This window comes from Dryas octopetala, chromosome 6 (assembly GCF_963921425.1).
Source record: "Dryas octopetala chromosome 6, drDryOcto1.1, whole genome shotgun sequence".
NCBI classification, from domain to species: Eukaryota; Viridiplantae; Streptophyta; class Magnoliopsida; order Rosales; family Rosaceae; genus Dryas; species Dryas octopetala.
In genome coordinates this window covers 88,319-112,803 of record NC_141371.1, presented here as the reverse complement: position 1 = coordinate 112,803, position 24,485 = coordinate 88,319, and the positions used below count along the sequence as shown (strand labels likewise).

General features: G+C 35.5%; 2 protein-coding genes across 4 annotated transcripts; one reads left to right on the top strand and one right to left on the bottom strand.

Annotated features, from left to right (window-relative positions):
- Window positions 1-1,400: 1,400 nt before the first annotated feature.
- Window positions 1,401-10,998, top strand: BGLU42 (beta glucosidase 42). Of its 2 annotated transcripts, none has more exons than XM_086246207.1 (13): window positions 1,401-1,686; window positions 2,941-3,007; window positions 3,124-3,182; window positions 3,628-3,703; window positions 4,727-4,801; window positions 4,873-4,960; window positions 6,014-6,239; window positions 7,514-7,629; window positions 8,505-8,722; window positions 8,808-8,842; window positions 8,937-9,039; window positions 9,387-9,495; window positions 10,410-10,998. In XM_086246207.1, exons 1-13 carry the CDS (start codon window positions 1,582-1,584, stop codon window positions 10,603-10,605), a joined length of 1,473 nt encoding a protein of 490 aa, XP_086102333.1. In that variant the 5' UTR covers window positions 1,401-1,581; the 3' UTR covers window positions 10,606-10,998. The 2 variants fall into 2 exon arrangements, with proteins under 2 accessions (XP_086102333.1, XP_086102332.1); XM_086246206.1 differs by having other exon boundaries at window positions 1,433-1,686; window positions 8,508-8,722.
- A 959-nt stretch (window positions 10,999-11,957) lies between these two features.
- SYN4 (sister chromatid cohesion 1 protein 4) lies at window positions 11,958-23,383 on the bottom strand. 2 transcript variants are annotated; one of them, XM_086246204.1, is made up of 14 exons: window positions 22,454-23,383; window positions 20,854-21,115; window positions 20,656-20,753; window positions 20,478-20,527; window positions 19,606-19,655; window positions 18,975-19,086; window positions 17,624-18,788; window positions 17,311-17,455; window positions 16,579-16,715; window positions 15,408-16,396; window positions 14,652-14,685; window positions 14,128-14,233; window positions 13,484-13,613; window positions 11,958-12,382 (listed from the first exon to the last, which is right to left on the bottom strand). In XM_086246204.1, the coding sequence occupies exons 1-14, from the start codon at window positions 22,575-22,577 to the stop codon at window positions 12,284-12,286; spliced, it is 3,501 nt and encodes a 1,166-aa protein (XP_086102330.1). In that variant the 5' UTR covers window positions 22,578-23,383; the 3' UTR covers window positions 11,958-12,283. The 2 variants fall into 2 exon arrangements, with proteins under 2 accessions (XP_086102330.1, XP_086102331.1); XM_086246205.1 differs by having other exon boundaries at window positions 17,624-18,743.
- Between the last annotated feature and the right edge of the window lie 1,102 nt (window positions 23,384-24,485).

Here is a 24,485-nt window from a genome sequence, read left to right as displayed (position 1 = left end):
TTTTGCCGAGACTGTATCGGCACACTTGGTTTAGCATCAACAGCAAAAAGTAGACCGTACGCTTGTTCGGTTGTTCCCAGTCACAGCCTCATTCAATAATTCACTCGAAGTTTCGAATAAAAAAAAAGGTTTTTTTTCATATTTGCTATTTGAATTTTGACCCTAAACTCTTAATTTGTCTAATATAGATACTTTAATTATTATTTTATCTCTAATTGATATCAAACCAAACTTCTGTTAAAAAAATTAACAGAGGTGGCATTTTTGTCTAATTCGTTTGCCCATCTTCATCTTCTTTTCGATCCCTTTTTTTTTTTCCTCTATCTTCCATAGAACCAAACTCATTCAACTCCACCAAATCTGAAATAACCCATAACCTCTATACAGGGGTGTTACGCATATCACGGTCTCGGATGTTGTGGTTGAGAGGGACCCCAATGCCGAGATTTTGCATTGGTTGGATTGCATGAGGTTGGCTCGAAAGGTTTATAATGTTGTTCCTCCATGCAAGTAGAGTTTTAGTTTGGTGAAATATGTTCTGAATTTCATTTCTGTAAAGTTTGAAACTGGTTAATGTTAACAAGTGTGGCTATGGATAAATGAACTTCTGCATTTGATGAACATCGTTGACAGTATTGCAATTATATAACTTAAATGAGATATGACAACAAGAAAACCAGGATTTGGTCAATCCAATATTTCAGGGCCATGATGAAGATGGTTCTGATCATTTTCAGCTTTTCTGTGATGGGTGTTGGCCTTGTACTTTCCAAACTCAAACTCATGACAAAGTTCAGGGTTCCATTGTAATGATTTATGTTATAGATGAAGTTGGCTAGTTGGTGAAGCTTTATTCTGTAGGGCATACAGTTGGGTGGCAATTGATAATTGTTAGCAGAAACAAATCTAACATTTTGATTTCTTCCTACAACATTTGTTTGTAAATTACAGAGGTGGTCATGAGTCTTGACTCTACACCTTCACTTGTGTGTTCAAGCCTCAGACCTTTTGATGATATAGGGATTTCAACAAACCTAACAATTTGATTTCCTCTCTATGGGAGGTGGGATTACCGGATTGGGTTATGGGTTATGGGTTATTTCAGATTTGGTTTAGTTGAATGAATGAGTTTAGAGAAAACAAAAAAGGGATTGGGAAGAAGATGAAGATGGGCAAACGAATTGGACAAAAATGCCCCCACTTTTGTTAATTTTTTTTAACAGAAATTTGGTTTGATAACAAAATAATAGTTAAAGACTTAAAGTATCTAATAGAAACAAATTAAAATTTAGATATAACATAGATCAAAATTTAAATACTAAATATGAAAAAAAACCAAAAAAATAATAATAATAATCCACTCAAAAGTCATGTATATGCTGCATGCTGCAAAGTGCACCTACCATACCATACCTACCACCATTTCCAGAGCTCACAGAAATAGATCCACTACCACTAGCCATAGGCACTAACCAAACCCAACCCTCTGGTCCTCTGGACTTGGAATTAGAGATACATAGACTGTATAAAGCGAGTCCTTTCCTTCTTTCTTGGCAACTATTAACTATACGTAAGATAGGAATGGCCAAGAAGGACTTGTTGAAGGAACATGAAGAATCTGATGAAGTCTCTCGCAGCGACTTCCCTCCCAACTTTGTCTTCGGCGTTGCCACTTCTGCCTATCAGGTTTGCTCTTCTTCTTTCTTAATTGATTACATCCATTTCTTGCAAATTTTTACTCCTAACATTACATTCACTACCTTTGTTTGTATTTGTCTTCATTTTCTTACAATGTATGATCTGGGTTTTATTTCCCTTACCACTTCGATTGATTACTTCAATTTGTATGGGACTATGAACTCCGTTTTTCTTTATTCTATTCTGCTCACTACTTTTCTTATGATCAATTTGTTGTAAAATAGAAAAAGCTCCCCCTTTTATTTTCTGCGTTCCTTCTGGTACATTTGAGTGGTTATTAACTTGATTTATATTTTGTCCTTTTTAGATGTAAATTTAGCTATCTTCAGCTAGTTCTTGTTCCAAGTTATTCAAAATTTGAGGTTTTTTAAAAAATAAAAATCTAGTGTTTGATGCTGGAAAAGATGCGTATTAGAATTACATAATGTTGTGGGATTGTGGGGATTCTTTTAGAGTTTTTATTTTTAATTCAAAGGTATTCTCTTATACTAAAATGCTGGGTTTTGTCTCCTTTTATACAAAGGGTACGGCTGATGAATTTTATGCTTCTTCCAATGGATGTAATATTGATATCAGTGTAAAAGCATTTTTGTTGTCCCATGTACTCGAATAATGAAATAGAAAATATAAAACAAGAGAAACGTTATCACAACACTCCAAATTTGATCCAGACAAACAAATTCGTTGGCCTTGACAAATGCAACCTGACCGCATCTGGAATTCTCTCCTTTGGCTCGTTTCTTCTATTAGCTAATAAATAAACATACAGAAAAAATTGCTGTTAGCTTATTAACGTTGCTAATGGGCTTCAATATCAACTTGGTTTCATACAAGTGTACTTTGTGCATAGTTTCACTTTCATGAAAGAAATTGGATAAAATAAGATGAAAGATGTGAAAAAATAGACAAAGAATGTCTAATGGTTGACAATGCTTCCCTCTTTTTATAGGGGTTTGGCAAGAATAACTCGTGCAAGAACACTCAATAAAATAGTTTCTTTTCCTCAATGGAAATCTTAAGAAAGAAAGTTTGCAAAATTTAATATAGATATAAACTATAACATTGCATCAGCATGTTTTCAGTCATATATTTGCAAAACAAAATAACTGGAAACAGAGTATTTGGTCTCTTCTGGTTTTCTTTTTATTTTCCCTTTTCTACCTTTCAGTAGTCTAATGTACTATCTTAAATTTCAAAAAGCTCACAGTCTAGGAGTTTAGTCTGCTTGTTGTTTATTTGCAGGTTGAAGGAGCCTGCAAGGAGGGCAGTAGGGGCCCTAGTATTTGGGATGCTTTTGCACACTCAAAAGGTACCTTTTTTCTATCAAGCTGATGACAATTTCTTCCAGGACAAGAATTTGGAGACATGTCAAATGTGATATTGTTTTTGGTTATGAAACTTATTATGTTTGTCTTAAATCATTAGGCAAGATCATTGATGGAAGCAATGGTGATGTTGCAGTGGATCAATATCATCGGTATAAGGTTAGTAATAATGATTTTAGCCATGAACGAATTGCCTTTTTTGGTTTTGGTCTTTTAGCACTGACATGTTGATAAAGTTTGTTGGTTTACCACTATTCCCAAAATCTTAAGTTATTAGGATGTGACCAACATTTGTTTTAATATGCGAAATGTTATCTTTCTGAAACAGTAAGTCTTGGAATTTGCAATGTATCTAACTATCTACTGGTTATCAATGTCTTTTCCCCCTATCTATGTTGATGGTGAAGGACGAGGACAAATGTAGTCACTTTTTTCTGGCCTGATCTGTTTGTAGTCTTTTCCTTTTAGAATGATTTAAGGAAAACATGATTAGATTCTTTACACTTGTTCATTCCTTCATTTTGATCATATAGTAATGCAAGTCTGGAATTTCAATTTATGCCAACCTTTTAACATGAATCACAAACCATATAATACTACACAGGAAGATGTTGAACTCATAGCAAACTTGGGATTTGATGCTTATCGCTTTTCCATATCATGGTCTCGAATCTTCCCTGGTATGTACCTTTTAGTATCTTTAATGCAGTTATTGCTAATTGTAAAAAGAATTGGATATTATCAATTCAGTATTCTGTATGGTTTTAGGTGTTAATCAGTTGCTTTTTGATTTAAATAAAAATAGGTAAGGTCCAAAGACTGTAGAAGTAGGGATTGAATTTTACTCCAAACACCGTCAGAGCTAAGATTCTTTTAAAGGAGAAATTTGGGAGAACCTTACAGCACAAGATTTCTGAGTATTTAAAGGACAATACTGAAATTTACTTGCCAAAGTTTTAGTACAATGCATTGGGTTCCCTCTCTTTTATAGTACCAGCTTAATGACCTTCTACTACTCTCTTAATGACTTCTTATAGTTGCTAGAATTCATTTATTAAGTCTCCCAATTCAATAACCAAAAACCCTTTTCCCATGATTAATATCTGCATCATTTACTCCCCATTTGATGAGAAAACCCCATTTTCCCATGCATTGTGAACCTGCTTCACTTTTTTCCTATTTTTTCTTTTGTATAATAGCATTAATTTGACTCTTCTTGACATCCATGCCTTTGGGAAGTCATCTCTAGATTTAAATATAGTATTTGAAGTGATTTGAATGACATAAAAACTTGTCTGCATAATTCCTCTTAGGAATTAAGGATATAGTAAAGACACGGCCAACTGGTATTCTAAGAGTGCCTAGTTGAAATGTCATTGAGATCTTCAAGATTGGACTGATCCTTTACCAATTTGGCAAACTTGAATGGAAAATGTTGCTATGGTGTTTTGACGACAATTTCATGATTGATTCCTTAAGACAACTAAAGGATAGTTGTGGCAAAACTGAGTTGTCTGAAATGTGAAATCATGTTGAGTTTACAATGTGAGATATTCTAAGTGGATATCCCCAAGCAAAGAATTCAGATAAAGACTTAAAAAAGTTCTTCAAGTGGACTTGCATGTTCCATTTCTCTCTTGGCTTAGCTTAAAAGTGATAAACTGGTAATGAGTGTATATCCATTATGGTTCTGTTTTTTGCAGATGGGTTGGGAACCAAAGTCAATGAAGAAGGGATTTCTTACTATAACAATGTCATTAATGCTCTCCTTGAAAAGGGTATGAAGTTGTTTATGTTCATTTCCTTCTAATTACATCAGTGATCTATATTCAACGATTTGTCCCTGCAGGCATCCAGCCTTATGTAACACTGTACCATTGGGACCTACCCTTGTACCTTCATGAGAACATGGGAGGGTGGTTGAATAAGGAAATTGTGTAAGTACTATATCATTGTTAAATTGTCATTTTTATTTTATTTTTTTATTTTTGCACATAACCGTTTCTGGTCAAATTACAAATAACTTGATAAATAATATTTCTCTTGTGAAAAAATTAGTTTTCTACAGTTCATTATCAGAATTCTTGAAGTGTAGACATTTTGAAGCATTTTTTCAACTCCCTTTGTGTTTATGGCTAGAATTTTGTTCGGGTTTTTGGCTGAACGTTCTTTGGTATGTGTCTGAAGAAAACATGTGTCCAATACATCAGATTTGAGGGAAGATATTTCTGTCTAGACTAGAATATGTTTTGCAGGTCTGGCACAACAAGCTTGTGTGCAGTCCATATGATACAAGCTGAACGATATGGGCTACTGAGGATTTTTGTGTAGTTGATGCATAAATAACCATGTCATGATACTACCAGAAAAACATTTATAAAACAAGCAATGAAATTGAATAGAAAAAGAGTTTTAACATAGACGCTATACAACAGAATGCCACAAAAATCCTTCCATCGTGAATTCTGGATAGAGATGTTAACATTGCTAGATATCATGCAACACCAGCTTTTGAACCTATGACCTCGAGGTCTCATGCAAGCACTTAAGCACAAGGCTAGAAAGAAGGCCGGTCTACATGTGGCAACTGCAGTCATTTTATGATTCAACCCACAAGAAGCCAACCCTAAATAGTTGGCACAAGGCTTTGTTATTATTGATGTGGCAATAACTCTAGGCAGAAAAGATTTCAGGGTCTTGCGGCTAATTTGAAAGGTTCTGTTAGGGACTAAAGGTTGTAATGATCTGAAAATCATAGACAACACAGCAATCATCTTTTTTTTATTGTCTGCATCAAAAAGAGTTGCAGGGGAAATCAAATAATGGTTTACAACAAAAACTTCCATTACTTTCATGGGAAAAAGGTTATAGTAACTTTCCATAATTTTTATGTCATTGTTAAATGGTGTCCTTGTAGAATCTACATATCTCATCTATTTTCTGGAGATTCCATCACATAAACAGTCAAATTATATTTTCTAAAAATGCAGAAAATGCTTCTCAATCTATGCGGACACTTGCTTTGCGAGTTTTGGCGATAGGGTAAAGAACTGGATTACAATCAATGAGCCTCTTCAGACTGCTGTTAATGGTTATGGTATGGGGATTTTTGCTCCTGGAAGGCATGAACATTCATCAACAGAACCATATTTGGTTGCACACCATCAACTGTTGGCCCATGCCACTGCTGTTTCCGTGTACCGAAGCAAGTATAAGGTATACTGGTCAATTACTTCTTTGTTATCTCTTTTTGTTTCCTGGTGAGGCTATTTCAGGGGCCCATGGGATCCTAAGATGGATAGAGCATCCGATCCCATTAATTTCCCATTTCTGATAAAAGGAGTTTAGCAGTCCAATAAGTCGATTGAAACCACTAAAGCTGCTTCATTATATCCCTTGGAGATTTTCTTGCTTTGACCATAACAGATCAAGGTGTCTTCTCCTTGTTACCGTCACTTGTAAACCTTTTGTCAATATCACTGACCAAGGTCCTGGTATTTTCCATTGACTACATCACTTGATTTATTGAAGGACAGATGTTCCTAACAGGGGACCTAATATATTAGTCAGAATTTAGGTAATATGTAGCTTCCATTCTGTGTAAGATTAGATTGTGAAGAAGCAAATATAAAGTTCAGTGTTTTTTTCTTTAGTGTCTTCATCATGAATGTATTATATTTCCTCTTTCCTTTCATCCTAATCAATAAGCCTTTAGGTTGCTCATACTCATTTCCTATCATCTTTTCCTCTTCCAGGGGAAATGTCAATTTAAGTGTCTCCTTACATACACCTCTTGATGTATCAGTTGTAAATCCGTTATTGATATTACTAATACTTTGGATTACTAGAAGGTGGAGCCATACGCGAAGGTGAATTTAGTCAGCTAAGAACTGAGGAGGCAGTGGTTTAACTTTATATGTTTGGATTATGTATTCTAAATTAGAGTTAATGTCATATGGGAAAGTGTACTAAGGCATGCTTGAATCTCTTGTTTCAAAATGAGATATATGTAAAGTGCAATCAATATGAAGTTGATATAAGGATAAAAGAAAAACACAGTACCATTTATAAAAGGTATTGCAGTACAAAGAATAGATTTTTTATAAAAGAAAAAAATTGATGTAGCATTGATAAAAGAAAAACACAATACCATTTATAATCTATAAAAGTTATTGCATAGATTTTTTATGTAGACCTCATTAGCAGTTAGCTCTGTAAGACATAATAGCAGAACAAAAAATATTAGTTTATACTGAACTTTAACTTTTGACAGTACATAGCATATATTTTTCAAATGGACATTGTTCAGTAGTTTCTTCTCTTGAGTTATTTGCTGAAATGTTAAGCGCCAATAGATTCCTACTATTATACATGCATAAATGAACCAGATATTGGGTGCGAATGCTGCCGCTCCCAGTACAAGTTTTAAAAAATTTCATATATCTTACTATTTTAAATTCATAATCATTTTGCAATCTTTTTCCTTTTAGGAAAAGCAAAGGGGACAAGTGGGCTTGGCGTTAGACTGTGAATGGGCAGAGGCTAATTCTGAAAAAGTTGAAGACAAAATTGCTGCAGCAAGGCGCCTAGATTTTCAGCTTGGATGGTAGTTACTTGTTCCCTAAATTATGTACTATTTGGTTACAAAACTACTATTAACTAACCGTTTTGAATATGCTCAAATTCCATGGTATTGTTCCATATTTAATTAGATAAGTACCCAATAGAAGAAGTATGGATTATAGTCTTCCAAATAAATTAAATTGTAATACATAAATGTGACGATCAATCTCTGTCTCTGTGTGTGTGTGTGTCTCTCTCTCACACACACACACAAACACACTCACTCACTCATTCTCAATTATATTTCATGTGAATTCATGCAAACACATTAATGTGCTTGACTATTTCTTTTGTATGAGAATCTTATATTTCTTTTGTATTTCTTGGAAGTAGATATGAGAATCTTAATATATTTCTTTTGTATCACTTGAAGGAGCCCTTTCTCATGTTTTCAATGTAAATTATTTAAATGGGCAGAGTAGGTCCATGATAAATGAAAATCACAAAAACATAAAAATACAATGTTCGTAACTTTAGAAGTACTGTACATATGCATAATTTTTCGTGCACCATGCTGCTCTTACCAATTATATCAGGATTTCCTCTCAACTTGAAACTTGAAATGTAACCCAACTGTCTTGCTGCCTTCTGATAAGAAGGAAATCATATTAATTGAAAGTTGCATTCTGATTAAATCCTTATAAGCTATAAAAACTATGCTTTAAAATATGGAAGAGTATATGGGTCGCACTGTTGAATGGTTGCCAGATGAGTCTAGCATTTTCAAAGGCAAAAAAGTCACATTGGTATGGTTTAGAACAATTTACACTGGCATAAACACCATCCATTAGTTAGATGAAATTAAATATTATTCTCTCCCTTAGTATTGTTTAGAATCCGCCTCATCTAATCCAAAAGCAGGTTCTTGGATCCAATATATTATGGAGCATATCCCAAAGTCATGCGCGAAAAACTTGGGGATCAGCTTCCCATATTCTCAGAGAAAGATAAGGAGTTGCTTAAGAACTCATTAGACTTTGTTGGTCTCAATCACTATACATCAAGATTTATTGCTTATGTAAGTGAGAACCCCGAAGAGGGTGATTATTATAAAGCACAAGAGATGGAGAGAATTGGTAAAATTCTTTATCTACTTTGTCATTGATTTCCATAATAAAAGTTTCTCTTTATCTTTTTCTAATGTTCTCTCTTTATCATCAGCTGAATGGGAAGGGGGTGAGGCTATTGGTGAGAAGGTATGGACTCTCTCCACACACACATTCCACTTACTACGAGCACACATGTATCTTACAGAGTGCTTCCAGTCTAGTGAATGATTTTGTGTGGCAGGCAGCATCAGAATGGCTTTATGTTGTTCCTTGGGGCCTCCATAAGGTTCTGAATTACTTAGCACAGAGATACAATAATCCCCCAATATATGTTACTGAGAATGGTATGCATGGAGACTTTCCTAGGAAAAGAAAATTGAATTTAGAATTTCCTTCGTACTTTAATTAATTTTGCATTTGAGTTGTACTTTCATTAGCAGTCCCACCAGTCACCCCTCTAAAATCTCGTTTCATGTTAGGTTAATGATTGACTACTACAGAACCTTCTGCATTCACTTATGGTATAAATGAAATATAATCAGGAGGTGAAGTCATGATTAAAATACTTTTGATTATTGATCTTGGAAATGACTTAGTGCACCCTTGTCAGCCATACTTGAGATGATAAAACTATAGGAGTATGCACTTGTTCTACATTATGATTCTTTCATTTATCCGACCCCTATTACAGGTATGGATGACGAGGATAATGACACCTCCCCACTTCATGAAATGCTAGATGACAAATTGAGAGTTGTTTACTTTAAGAGATACCTTGCAGCGGTTGCCAATGCAATAAGGTAAGTTGACTTAATTTTCATTCATTTTATCATATCAACAATCCTTCAAGTCTTTATGATGAATTATAGTAGAACGTTCATGCTATGTGCTTTCTCAATGTGGTAGATTGGTGCATTAATATTCAGTCTCATTTTTTCATAGGTTTTATGAAAAATGGACTTTACAAATTATGAATTACAAATTAATATTCAGTCTCATTAATACTTAGCATGCCTGGATGGAGTAGTGCTACCATTACAAGATGGATAATTACTTAATGTGTTTTATTATTCTAATGAATTAATGGCAGTATTGTCTGTGTCTTGATGTATAAGGCTGAGGCTGGTGCTGCTTATCTATGTATGAATGAATATGCAAATATGTGATATTTAATGTCACTTAGATGGGTCACTAGGAGACATCCGGGTGAGCCACCTTACCCACAGGCACGCCCAGGGTTCTATCCATGGCAGCGTCCTATCAAATTAAATTTAAAATGTCGCCTAAATGGAAGGTTGGTTTGTAACTAGGGCAATAACCTGGGGTATTTGGAATGCCCCTCCCTTGAGGATATGCAAAATGTCAAGAACTCAAGATATTTTCATTGGTATAAATGGGCACAAATCTCTTCGCAAATTCAGTAGTCAACTTATTTATTTTGAGTGGGAGACTGTAAATAGGGAAAGACATAGATGACACATTTCACAACGTTGCTTCACTTGGTCAACTTTTCTTCATCTTTACCATTTTTCACATGTCTTTGCACATATTTTGACCTTGAATTTAGTTTGCAGTCCACCTTACGTGTGTGCATGTGCACTCATAATTTACTTGTGCATGAACAATGGAACCCCTACCGATCAAAAAAGAACAATGAAATCCCTGAAAGGTAAGGAGGACAAAACTGTTTACTGTTTTCTTTTTTACTTGACAGGGATGGAGCAGATGTGAGGGGATACTTTGCATGGTCATTACTGGATAACTTTGAGTGGGCTCAAGGCTATACCAAGCGCTTTGGCTTGGTTTACATTGACTACAAGAATGGGCTAACCCGGCACCCAAAATCTTCTGCTTATTGGTTCTTGCGGTTCTTCAAAGGTGGTGAAGGGAAATATGGCAAGGAAGAGTAACTGGCCATCAATCCTCAACGACGGGCCTTTCATAACTTTATCTGATCATGTACCAACTTTGCTTGCTACTTCCTGATTTTATGCCAGAAAGGGGCCCTCCCGCAAACATGTTTCTTGCTTCTGTAAGTTACCCTGAAGTGTTGTTTATGTACCGAGTCATTCTTGTCCGGAATCCTCCAGAAGAGTTTTTTATGTACCTTGAAACATTTGGAGTTGACCAAACTCCTGGTGCTCATTATCATATCGTTTTCCTTCAAGTCTCACTCAAATAACCCGCACCTGTGTTTTGAAACCCTATAGCATGTCATTGACTCTTGCTTCTGTACTGTGGTCGTTGTATGCATTTTCTGAGAGAACTCGAGGTTTGCGTTTGCATGTTGTATATTTTGCCAATGATGTGTGCAACTGTATGTCAATTTTTGTTAAACCAATGGGTGGAACTTATTCTTACAAAATTGACCTATAAGGAAATTGTGCCTATGTACTTAAACACATGTTTAAAAGATACTCACGCGATGTGGGGCTATGCTAATAATATTTATCAGAATTAATGTCAGTTGTACCTAAACCATTATTTTTTTAAAAAAATTCTCACTACTCTGGAAGAAAAAAAAGAGAGAAGAAAACCCAAACCTTCCCCCCATACCCCTCCCCTCTCTCCTATCTGGTGCATCCACCACAGCGTTGGTAGTCCCTCCACCCCCCTCCAGGGCTACCGGCAAGCACCTTCTCTCTTCTCTTTCTTTCTCTCCTCATTCTCATCCTCACAGGTTCAGTCTGGAATCACTCTCGCTCCCCTCTCATTCTCATCCACACAAAGTCACAGGTTCAGTCTGGAATGATGTCAGCGATCTCAGGGGCCTCCAATCATCTACTCTCTCTACTTCCGTGCATAAGGTCTACCATCTTTAATGTGACATTATACATTAAAAAAAAGACGATCTTCACCATTTGACAATTGACATGAAGATTGAACTTTGCGTCTTTGCCAATCTTTATGTCATGATAAAAAGGACAATCTTCACCATCTTTATGGCTTGTGGGAACCTTTTCCCTTATGATGAACTAAAATTAAAAGGACTATACACAGATGAAATTTATATTAGATTGGTAAAAGGACTATACACAGATGAAATACCTTTTTCAAACTTCTAGGATCAACCACACATCCACCTTTGTCCCTCTTAATTTTGTAGATTAAAATAAAAAGGTGCACTTAGTTTCAAACATGAGAGTAAAGCTGTAAGCAGCCATCTTAAACTTTAACTTATGATTCCAGTCTCGACTCTTTCCATTTGGGCAAGATAGCAAAGGTCAAAAGGGCCAGGCTTTATGGAAAAAGACAAATCAGATCTATAATTGCAGGTGATACTTGATTTACAAATATATACATCATATATATATGATCCACATTACAACATTGTTGCTAGAATCAACAAGATGATACACGTGTCCCTCAACCCCACTGATAAACTACCAATTACACAACCTAATGAGAACATAAATCCTAGCCTAGGGGAAAAGGAATCAATTTGATTTTAAATTAAAAAAAAAAAGATTTTGTTTTTGAGAAAATACCTAATCAAGGAAAAGAATAGTCCCAATTCTTAGTCGAGCATCAGACAAACCAAAACTATAAGGGCCTTTTCAACAGTATCTGCTTTTCCTATGTAAGATATCAGAAGTCTGATTTCATGAGCTTTACTCGTGCCTTTATGTTAATGTTGTCAAAGGGATTTGCCTGTTCTACATTGATGTAATCCCTTGTCTTAAGAACCTGCAAAACAGTGAATGGGACCATGACCAAACTGGATCATTAATTATTAATAAACAAAAATCAGATTCAGAACACAGAGAGAGAGAGAGAGAGAGAGAGAGAGAGAGAGAGAGAGAGAGAGAGAGAGAGAGAGAGAGAGAGAGAGAGAGAGAGAGAGAGAGAGAGAGATTTTGGACAAGAACATCTAAATTTACCAAACCAAAGTATTAAACATAATGACAACTGAAACCAGTTAAGCTAACCTGTCAACTATACTAGTTATGTTGGAAATTATTTCCTAAAAATATATCCAGGAAAAAGAAAACAAGAAACTAAAAGGCACTTCCATCCGTAGTTCTCTATGTTCCTTCTCTTTCAAAATCAATGATGCCACATAAAAACCCTGTCTCATACATTGCATGATGCGGAATACACAAAGCCAGCTAATATGAAGAAAATTGCAAAAGTACCCATGATCCATCCCATATCAATCCTTGATCTATCATTGTTTTCAGTTCTGAGACCAAAAGTTTGATACTCAACTACCAGTGTGCCATAACTCCCCTACATCTACTTCCCACAAACATCAAACTTTTGCAACAACCACAATCCCAGTTTCAATACAAAAGACAAACAATTTGCATGTTGTTACCAAGAAAAACCTCCACACAAGCTCTATGTAAGCTTTGCCAATAAAATATGTTCTCTATTGCAATAGTTTAGGAATCTAGCAAGACAAATCATAACTTGAATCATCAAATGATTAATAAACAAACCAATTTTCCATAAAGTAGTACAAAACTATCATATTGTCCTAATTGCTGCTGCTCTAATATATCTTCAAAGGATTTGTTTTACCTCCGTTCATTTCATAAAGCTACAAAGCTATCATATTCTCATAATTTCCGGTGCTCTAAATTCTAATCTATCTTAACGGTATTTGTTTGAGCTTTGTTAATTTTCATGTACATGATTTTTGAGTTCCCAACATTGTATATAACTAAAAGGAGCAATTAAGAGTGCACAATATCCTCATTGATGAAATAAGTTCTCTACAACTATAATTTATGAATTTACCAAGACAACAGAGAAGTTCAACATAAGAATGGTAAGAACACTTACCAATGTTTCAAAAAACATCCTTGAAGCTTCCTTGCGAGTTTTACCAGTTAATAGGTTGTCCATGCCAAGAACCTTTTTCCTATGCACAGCTTCCTTATCAAATAAAGTTTGAAGATACTTGGCAACGGCTCTATAAGAAAAACAAGAGTTAGTTGTTAATAATGGAATAGTGATATCACAATGTATGATAATAAATAAAAGATAAAATCAATAATAAAAAGAATAAACAACAATTTTAATACACTAGTCATTATAACAAAAAGAATTCTACATTATAGGAAGCATGTAAACAAAATCCAGAGTGCTAATACGTAATAATCTTCTCGGAATAGTGAGAAACAGACAAACTCACTCGCAGAGAGAGAGAGAGAGAGAGAGAGAGAGAGAGAGAGAGAGAGAGAGGCGGGGACAATTATCCACAATTTTGTTTTAAAAATTGCTAAATCAATATGGCCAAAAAAAATTGCTAAATCAATATACGGGCCACTGCTTAACCAAAACATTAAGTCCAATTTCTTTCATATTGTAGCAAGGTTTCAGAACAAAAACTTGTTAGTGCCACGTTCTGGGTCATGCAAACCAGTAAAAGCAACTCTAGTGACTTGCAAAAGAAGCATAGCACTGAGCATATGAAGCATACACACCTGGTGCGGGAAGACCATCCACTGTTTTCAAGAAGACGACTATCTTCAGCACACATCATTTCATCGTCATCTTCAGCTATTTCATCATCATCTACATTCAAAAATTCTAAGAAGAAGAAAGGAATACGTTATTCAAAGGAACTCCAGCCCATAAGAGCTAGTGCAAAAGAGCAAGTTGATTGAAATTGATGTGAGAAACACTAAAATGAGGCTGAAATGACATAGATATAACAAGAATGCACATAGGCATCAAAATATGTAAGGCAGAGAACAAAGCTCTAGGTGGTTCACAGCATTTAATTTCTGTTAAGGCTCAGTCCAATAAAGTTAACAAAGGAACTTTAAAGAGAAAAAACTGTACAAGGAGTACAATCCTAATTACAGCAAAAATAAGTTTCTGCTATATGCATAACCCATGCAGACAAAATTTTCTTAAAATAGTTCCCGAGCAAGAAATGTAGAATTGAGACACAAAATATATAAATGAGAAAGAATCAACAAAGCAAGAAGATGAAAAAGTGAACCTGTATCATTTCCAAAAACTACATCTTCGAAATCCTGCACAATATAGCCAAAAATTGAAGTTAAAGCACATAATAAACTTAGATCTAACTAAGAAAGAGTCAGCATTCTGAATGCAATTGTTTTTTTAAAGAAAGAAACTTTTATTAACACATCATAAACAGTACAACATAGACATCCACCTCTAATTACATCATACATACAATAATATGATGCCCAGCTTCTTATCAAAGCAAGAACACAACTGAAAGACACATAACATACATTGACATAAAGTAGAAAATAGCCATGTTCCCAGAAAATATTGCCTATTGGCAAGGAAATAAACATTTTTAGTTAAGGAACAACATCACCAAGTCACTTGAATTTTTTGTTTTTCCTTTTGACATTCAGCATTACCAATACTTTATATTTTATAGGTATATATTATGGAACATAATAAAATCAAACAATTCCCTATGCAGTCAGGAGTAGAAGTTGGCTATCTTTAAGCGAACAAATGGCCCAGAAAGCTTCTTCTGCCAGGCAAGGGAATGAAGCAAATTTGTGTCTAAGAATATATGTTTAAATTCTAAATAAGATTTGACCGTAAAAAAAATCACAAAGAAGAAAAGGAAGAAAGAATACATGAAGTAGGTGGGGGTGCGGGACTGACCATTAAGGAATTATTGGATAACAGTAAAACCGAGTAACTTAGCCAAAAGTGGTCATTCAAAAAAAAATTTAGAATTTGAAGAGAAATAATGCTCGGAACTTACAGCACGATCTTCTGCAGGGTGGTCTGCAGTGACTTCTGCATCAAAGCCACTCTGTGGATCAGTCTCCTGGCAGCCTAGATTTTCCTTATCATTCAAGGAAGCATATTTTGCGTCCACATCAAGTTCCAATGAAAATGTAGAACCAATGTTGTCTCCTTCACCATGCATACAACTAGACTTTGGGTCCTTGTCATCACAACCCAAGTTTGCATCCAGGCCCTCATTTTCATTCACAATATTTAGCTCATTATTTCCAATTTCTTCCAAAGGTTGATCATCATTTGAAAAACTCATGTTTTTGCGTTCACCAGTTTCAAGAGATGCAGTTGCAAGCACAGCATTTACATCGTCAGTAGGTTCAGAAAAACATATCTGAACATCTTCTCTGATTTCAACATTATGTTCAACAATTTCAATGGCATCAACTCCTATTTGAATACTTGCATCCCCTATAGATGCATCCATGGGTTGAGTGTCCAACTCCTTATCTGGTGACATGCATAATGCATTCATCTGCAGAGAAGCATCTCCATCATCAGTTTTACCTATGAGCCTTGACTGGACGTTAGTATCAGCTAGCATATTGTAAATGTCTCCTGAAACAGGATCAGCAACTTCAAAATTCTCTCTGTCAATTTCCGTTGCCAGTACCTCTCCCAAGGGTTCATGTATAGAAGTATGAAATTCTTCTAGGTCAGCAAACCCCAGCCCTCGAGCATCAAAATCCTGAGACCTTTGGTTATGATCTTCAGCCTTCTGATTTTCAATCTCGATAGGAATGTTAGCCGTTTGTGCTTCTGCATCATTTCTCACCATTACAGGTTCAGTGCTTCCTAGGGTTTCACTTTCTTTAGTAACATCTGGCCTCACAGAAGACACTACATCCTTCAGTAACTCTGCAGAAGCATTGTCTCGGTGAATCTCGGAAACCCTGGTTCTACTCAGTTCAAAAGTTTCCGTGTGCAGAAATACCAGTTCCTCTGACATGCCTGACAAACATCAAAACCAACTCAGGTGGCTTGTAAAGGTTTTTTGACGTATAGCAATTATTCACATGGCTACCAGTCTCCCAAAATAAACCAATAAGTAACATACAATGATTGTATATTAGTCTGTATATGTGCATGTGTACTTGTATTAGTGAATTAAATCTTTGGCATTATTAACTTACCAGTAAAGATGGGTTGAGTGAAAATATCATCTTCCAAAAATTCTCTCTGAATCATTGAAATTTCTGAGCGAGTACAAGGAGCTTTTTTTCGCACACGACGTATGTCTTCGGTATTTGTCAACTGTTGGCGTATTGTACTTCAGAAGACAGGCAGGCAAGTAGTTAGTATTTTACAGCAAGAATAGAACCTATCATAGGAAGAAATATACAAAAATATATGGGGGAAAAAAAAGATATGTGCTTAGTATGACTAGTTATATTTCAGAGCGTACTGAGTATCTAAAGTAAACTACTACTCAGCCAGGTCCCACTCTGCTAACATATACATAAAAACTACCCATTCTAAACATGTAGTGAACAAAATGTCATATATCCCACGAGAACAGGCCGGATGCCCAAAGAGCCCAACCATTGGCATCCATCTCAAGACATGTTGACAACTGAAGATCATGAAACTAGTAGATCATTTAGAGACCAACATTGCATTAATGGGGGTGGATGCGGTAAAAAGACTCCATTATACAAACTTAGTAGTAGAGATTTTTATATTGGAGGTCAAAAAAAGAGCAGCAACTATTCTTGAATAGAAGACGCTTTTGTTGTGTTGTTTAATGTAAAAAAAAAAATAGAATAAAATAATTAACTGGAACAACCTATGAACCAAAAATGAGGTTAGTTGAAATTTGTTGCTAGATATACGAATTTAAACAATATATTAAAACTATGACATACTCGCCATGCAAGACCATTGTATCATCCATTAGCACTTTCCTCTTTGAGGCAGTACCGCGGGCAGCAGTTCTGGAGCGTTTTGAGGAAATTATTTCCGGTGCAGGCGGAGTGGGTTTCATTTTTAAAACTGAAGATCTTCTACCAACTGAAGCAACAACAATTACAATTCAGTCATAATCATATCAGCGATATAAAATTCTCCCAATTGAAGATTCAAGGGAAAATAAAAAATGCCACAATGATCTATCAACTTCTCTGATCAGTCAACACAAAATGGCATGTAGAAATTTTCAAGAGAGAACCACTTTGATACCTAAAATCGAAGACAATAAATCATCGTCATCAGGGATGGATTCTGCAGTTCTCTTTCCTTGGGCCTCCCCAAATGATTCAACTGAATTTAAACTCTGCACAGTCAGACTACTTTCTGTGGAACTACGTTTCTTGCCCGAGATGAGTTTGCTCCTTGCACCATCACCAGCATCCGCACCTATGACTTCTTTATCGGGCGTAGACTCGACTAGCAAATCACTTGGTTTAGAAGTAATCCCCTCTGGTATAGAGAGCAACTTTTCAGGTGCAGGCAAGTCAGAAATGGCAGACCTATCCAAATTCTCCACTTGATTGTCACAAGATGTTGTATTGTCCAATGAAGTTGTCTCAACAACCTTGGATGGTAAGTTGAAAGGAATTTCTGAATTTTTGTCTGCAGGAGATAGCATATCACGATGACTCAGGTGGGAATTGCATGCTTGTAGCACAGGCATTTGGAGAGATTCCATCTCTTTATGAGTAACAGGAATGAAAGAAATTGTAGTGTTGGGTGTGCATGATTCTCCCATATTATTAGCAATTTCACTGTCATTCGGAATTTCAGGCTTCAAAGATGTCTGTTGATCCTCCAAATAATCCTCTGACACTCGAGCACAAATACTACTTGAACAAATCTTACGAGCAGGGTCCTCCAACTCAGAGGTGACCTGGGAGCAGCTAGGAGAAGCAACAGTTTCATCCAACCTAACTCCTGTAGGTTCTATGCATTGTGCATCCATTTGATCCATGAAAGGCAAAGTAGGTTCATTGTTTATTACAATATCATTATGTATATCTTCCACCCTGTTTGGGCCATCTAATGCACCAACTGTCCCATTTGAACATTCTAATACTGGAGAAATGGGTTCAATTTGCTCATGTCCCTGTGGCTTTGCTTGTTTGATCTCCATGTCGCCCAAATGGTAGCCATTCTCCTCAGGCAAAACCATTGTACGATCATCCCCACAAGGAGGATCTGACTTGCTACAAGTATTTTCTGTGCTCTCCATAGTTGAATTTGTTAAATTATGGTCTTCCAAATCCAAATGATCATTGCAGGCCATAGCTTCCTGAACACTAGACAAATTTGGCTCTTCAAATAATCCAGGAGTTGATGGAGCCTGAGCATATGTGAGAAATTCAGTATTTGCAGCTAGGACTTCATTCTGTTCAAAAGGGATAAAATTATTCATCACCGAGACAAGAATTGTATTATACATATTAACACATGAATTGTACCTCCCCGGCCCCACCCCTAACAACATCCGGAAAAAAAATCTTGCTTATACATGAGAAATGACGAACAATAAGGCAAAGCCAAATAAACAGATTTTTTGGGTAATATAATAAACCTGGTTTCCAATTCCATTCATTTGCATGGTTTCTGAAGTTCCAGGTGTCCCCTCATAAATTTCATGCTTTTCTAGAGGTGTTTTGGGTTGGGTCGACGCCTGAGGATCACCACTGTAATAAAAGAAAAGGGACAGATCAGAAAGTTCATAGTGTTCTAAGTGATTCCATGGATCAAGAAATAAAGATACCACCCAACCATCCGCAACCATGGCCTAACAGCTGAAAACCTCTTCAACATCAAGAGAAGAATGTCACAGAAATTTCACCATTAAGTTCTATCATGCTAAATAGGTTAGCTAAACAGGAAAATCCACAAATCCTAGGACTTAAAATTTTGTCTTTTCAAAGCCAATCATTTTAAGTCATTGGTACTTTCAGTTACCTCATCAAAACGCACCATTATGATTTTATAAATAATTATCTAGAACGATATGGTGGTCAGAAAGAATATGGGTGAAACACAAGCTTTGTTTACTGGGAAAGAGATGCGATAGATACAAAGAGTCTAAACAATCCATCAAAGAAGTTAATTTGTTCTAATTATAAGCTCCTCTTTGTGCAATCAAACAATGTGTAAGAGAACCAACATAATCACTCATGTTTGACACCACAGAGATATAGAAAGGTTACTTTGAAATTCCATCATTTCCTTGAGCTGCAACCTTGCCTAAGAACGGGTCCTGTTTGTCATCATTCAAAAACAATAAATAAGTAACATAAATATGAGACAATGTGAGGCCACAAGATTTTTGCATAAGCAACACATAACACCCAGAAAGAAAGGAAAAAAAAAATTGAAAGCTAGGCATATCCCAAAGGATTAGAAGACATTGAAAATTGATGGAGACCTAGAATTGAAAATCATGAATATATGAATTTGTGCTTGGTTTCTGATAAAGGATATATAAGAGAAAATTCAGCAAAGACACTGACAACTTGGGCACATTTGATTTTTTGAACTAATTATAACGTATATTTTATCACAAACACCAGTCAGTAAAAACCCAGTGGCCCACTTATTACTTTGTCCCAAATAGCCCATATGGTATGTGTGTATGTACAAGTGTGAACTTTAGGAAATCCAACCATACTTTAAGCACTTTAGGAGGTTTTACTTTTAGTAGGTGAGTGGCAAAGTTAGGAACACATAACCATACTTTAACCTTCATCAACAATATTTCTCACTAGAAAACCTTATTTTGGGAGCTGAATAGAACTACAACCCCAAATCCTTTCTTCTGCAATCCCAAACCCTAGAACAAGAAAATTTTCCAAACCCTAGTAACAAAATAGTAAAAGCAATGGCTAGCCATATCTACACAGCATCGAGGCGAATTTAAGGAAACCATGCACAAAGAAAGAAACAAGGTATAAGTTCCATGTGTGCAAGGAAAGCAAGCAACTGGTAATTCAACCACATATTCAATTTCCAACTCCATGACAAAATTCTTCAATTTTAAAGTTAACCTTCATAATAGTACAAAGCAGGTGCAAAGAATTACCTCATCAAAGTCTAGACCAATTTGAGAAGTATCTCCATCACCAAACCGCTCTGAAAATAAGCCATGCAATATTGGACATTTAGGTTTACTTGGTGCATAAACATCAGTAAGTTTTACCCTAACCACCAAATTTAATTCAATGTACCATTGTGTCATCGATGAATTAATGAATACTAACCATCCAATCCAAACTGAGATGTGGAGTATACCACACCCTCCATTGTATCTTGGAGAGTAATCTGCTCCCTTGTACTGACATGGTGATCAACATAGTTGCTGCAATATTACTAAAGGTTAATATACACAAATACAAATCTTCATCTCCAGCATCTCAATACTTAAAGCTTTAGTCCTAAGCATAATTGAGCATACTAACCCCTGAAAAATTTCATTATCCGGTAGCTCAAAATCATCAAGATCAAAAGTCTCCGGCAAGGTGATGGAATGATATGGTGCAGTAGATTCTTCTGGAGGTAAATCAACTGCAGTGGAGCGAAAAGCTTGCTTTATCTTAAGCAAAGCCTCACTGCAATCATCAAAAAGGTAATTCACCTTTCTAGAATATATCCTCACCACACCAAGCAGGAGATGGCTGGACAACCGGAGAGCAATTGGAACTTCAGGAAAAAGGATAGAATCTGTACCAAAAGATAAACCATAAAGTTAGAGGAACAGATAGATGAATTTGACAACAAAACAATAATAACAATAGGAAAAGAACTGAAATTAAAGAAAATAATAGGTTTGATCATTTTGTTACTGTTTTAGTTGTTTCACAGACATCTCGTCTGTGTTGTTTATAGCTCCTTTTTTTACAATAAATATGTGGTTCTTATCAAAAACAAAAAAAAAAAATTCTATGGTCCTGAAGATTTACCAACAAAAAAAAAAAAAAGAAACAATCATAATCAACTGACAAGAGTCTGGAACTACCTAAAGAAAATTAGAGAGTTTTCTTTGAATGGATATTAACAACCAAAGAGGAAATAGAAAGAGAATGGCGTTGATGCCAAAATTTTAGACCAAGATGAAATCTACAAAGGGATAAAAGATCCCCCACTCATTTTAAGTGCCGCATTTTTTCCTTTCTTAGGCCTTATCAGTAAATGAGTTAAACTACTCCTACATGCCCTTAAACATTGGCAAAGAGGTTGGAGAAACTAATGATAACCTTTTTTTTCTGGAGGGCCATGGAGAAGGGAAAAAATATAATTTGGTGAGGTGGGAGATTGTGTCTAGTTCACATGAGAGAGGAAGGGTGGGGGTGGGGTGGGCAATTTAGGAAAGAAAATGCAGCTCTTCTTGGAAAATGATTGTGGAGATTCCTTTGGAAGAAATATGGATCACATGTGAATAGGGCAGGATTCTAGTACTGTGGTTAGAGGCTTCAGTCGTTGTCCTCAGGATGTCATTCATTTTTTCCACTAATATTTATGGATTGGAGATAAAAATTAAGTTTTGGAAGGATATATGGATTGGGGAGTCTCCTTAGTGCAAATCATATCCTCACCATGCGCTTCCACACATGCCAATTGGCTTTCTCACCGTGCTAAAGAGTGGGTTATATGATAAGTACTGTTTTTTTTTTTTCTTTTTTTTCTTATTATTTCATTTTACAGTTTTACCTTCGAAAATATAGTTTTTTATTAACAAATTGTATTACGAAAGGGTATTTTAGGCAATTTCATTTTTGGTGAAGCCTGAGCCTGTAATACCAAAACTCGGGCTGTATAATAGTATACATTAGATTTTCTGTTTCATACAAAAAAAAAGATAAATAAATAACCTTCATTTAACTTGACTCAGCCTACTCTAATTACCATATTAAATTAAGGTAATTTTCCACTGTTCACGAAATTAAAAACACTATGACAAATTAAGCTTAAATTTTACTGCTTTCTTTTATTTTCCTAATTTTTCTCAACAAAACTAATAAAAAAAAGCATGAAGCACATAAGGTAAGTATCAGAACTGACCTACGGAGACGCCAATATCGGTGTCGGCAACCTGATTCTTGCGAAGCTTGCGCTCCAAATGTGCAGCTATCCATATCGTCCCAAGCGGGCCTTTCTTTGCCAATATAAACTGAGAATAAAACATTTCCCTGTACTTTTCCCCACCTTAATTCACCACAGAGACCCTAAAGTTCATACAACAATCTTCTCCAAAAAATAAATCACCTAAATTTAAACTTTTCTATATAAATTATGCCTGGAGTGAACCCCAAATTTTCACGCCAGTAACGTGCCCCAGATAGAGTTAAGCTTCTACACCATCTTATTCAGTACCAAAACATCAAAATCAAGCAAAAACACTTCAGATTCGATAAGTTTACATGACCCACCATTGAAACCCTAAATTTCAGACAACAGAAATTACCCAAATTGTCCTCCAAAAACCAAAAATGTGCACTCCTATTCTCAAACTGAATAGACTAGATTCAGCAAAATCCCCAAATTAACGGCAAAGACAAAACCCTAACTACAGAAGGGCTACTATTCCCCCTTTTTCATACCCCCGGCACTTGAAAAATAAAATAAAAAGGCATCATTCGCGGATATTTACAGAATCACCGCGACCTTTTGAAACTTTGGCGGAGAATGAGATGTTGGAACATTTAAGTGGTTGGAGTTGACGAAGCGAGGCTTAATTGATGATGTTATATCTTTGAAACCCTAGGTGTAGTAGAACGACGCTGTGTAGTTGTAGAGAGACAGGCATACAGCTTGGAGTGAGTTTTGCAATGACTGAGATTGAACTGCCGAGTCAGAGATCGGACTGAGTCGAAGCGTTTATGAGCAGAGAGAGACTGTGAAAGAGGAGAGAGAGAGAGAGAGAGAGAGAGAGAGGGTCTTGGGTAGCGCCTTCAGATTTTCGAACTTGGCTTATGTTATGGTGTGGCTTGGTGTACCTTAGGTCCACTGCTGAAATTTTTGCTGAAAAATTATATATCCAATTTGCACTAAAAACGTTCTCGAAAAAAAAAAAAAAAAAACATTTGCACTGGCATGTGCCATGTGGAGAATAATTATTCTCTATCAACTTACTATTTTTCTTTTTTCAGAAAATCTATTTTCTTTTCTATCATCTTACTATATTATTGTTCTAATTTAATAATTTTGTCCATCGACACGGGTTCACGCGAGCGTCAAAAGCCTTACTCTATTGTGTTATATTAAAATTTTAAAATAGATTAAATTGCTGATCTTGTTCTTATTCTTTTTAAATTCTTTTGAAAATAATTTATTTTTATTTACAATTTAGTGTTTTACGATTTTATCATCTTTAAATATAATTGACAAACTAAGAGTATTTTTGGGTTATTGAAATGACTACATGTTTCACAAATCTAGGAGAGTTTCCTTTATATATACTTCATAAAATAATTGTTAAGTTGTAACAAATTCTCTTAAGTGTGGGTATTTTTGGTGTTATTTGAATGTTTCACCAAACTAATAAGGGAGTTTCCCTTATATATATAGAAAAAAAATAAATAAAGTTAAATTTTTAAATAAATATAAAGGAGGTGATTTTCACACTTCACAAAACTCTACTTGCACTCTTTCATCATTTATTGAATTAATTACTATAGGGTGCATGTTCTACATTTTATTTAATCTCTAGTGCACCAATTAATTTTATTTAACAATAAGGTAACTATCAATTGCATTAGAGGAGGGGGTGTCAGCTAGCTTATTTTGAAATATAGTCAATTGTTATTTTATTTCTTATTTTTTGTCTTTTTCTTTCATATTCTCTCTCTCTCTCTCCCCACTATGTCTCTCTTCATCATCTTCTTGTTCTTCTTCTTCACATATCTAAAACTTTTTTTTTTTTTGTCAAAAGATATGGAATTCAAATCTAGAAAAATATTGAAATTATAAACTGAAATTACAAAATAAAAATGCAAATTGAAACTGCGACTTTTGGAGTTTGTTAACTGTGTCAGACAATTAAAACTGCGACTTTATAATAGTATTTTTCATAACTGAAACTGCGGTGAAAACT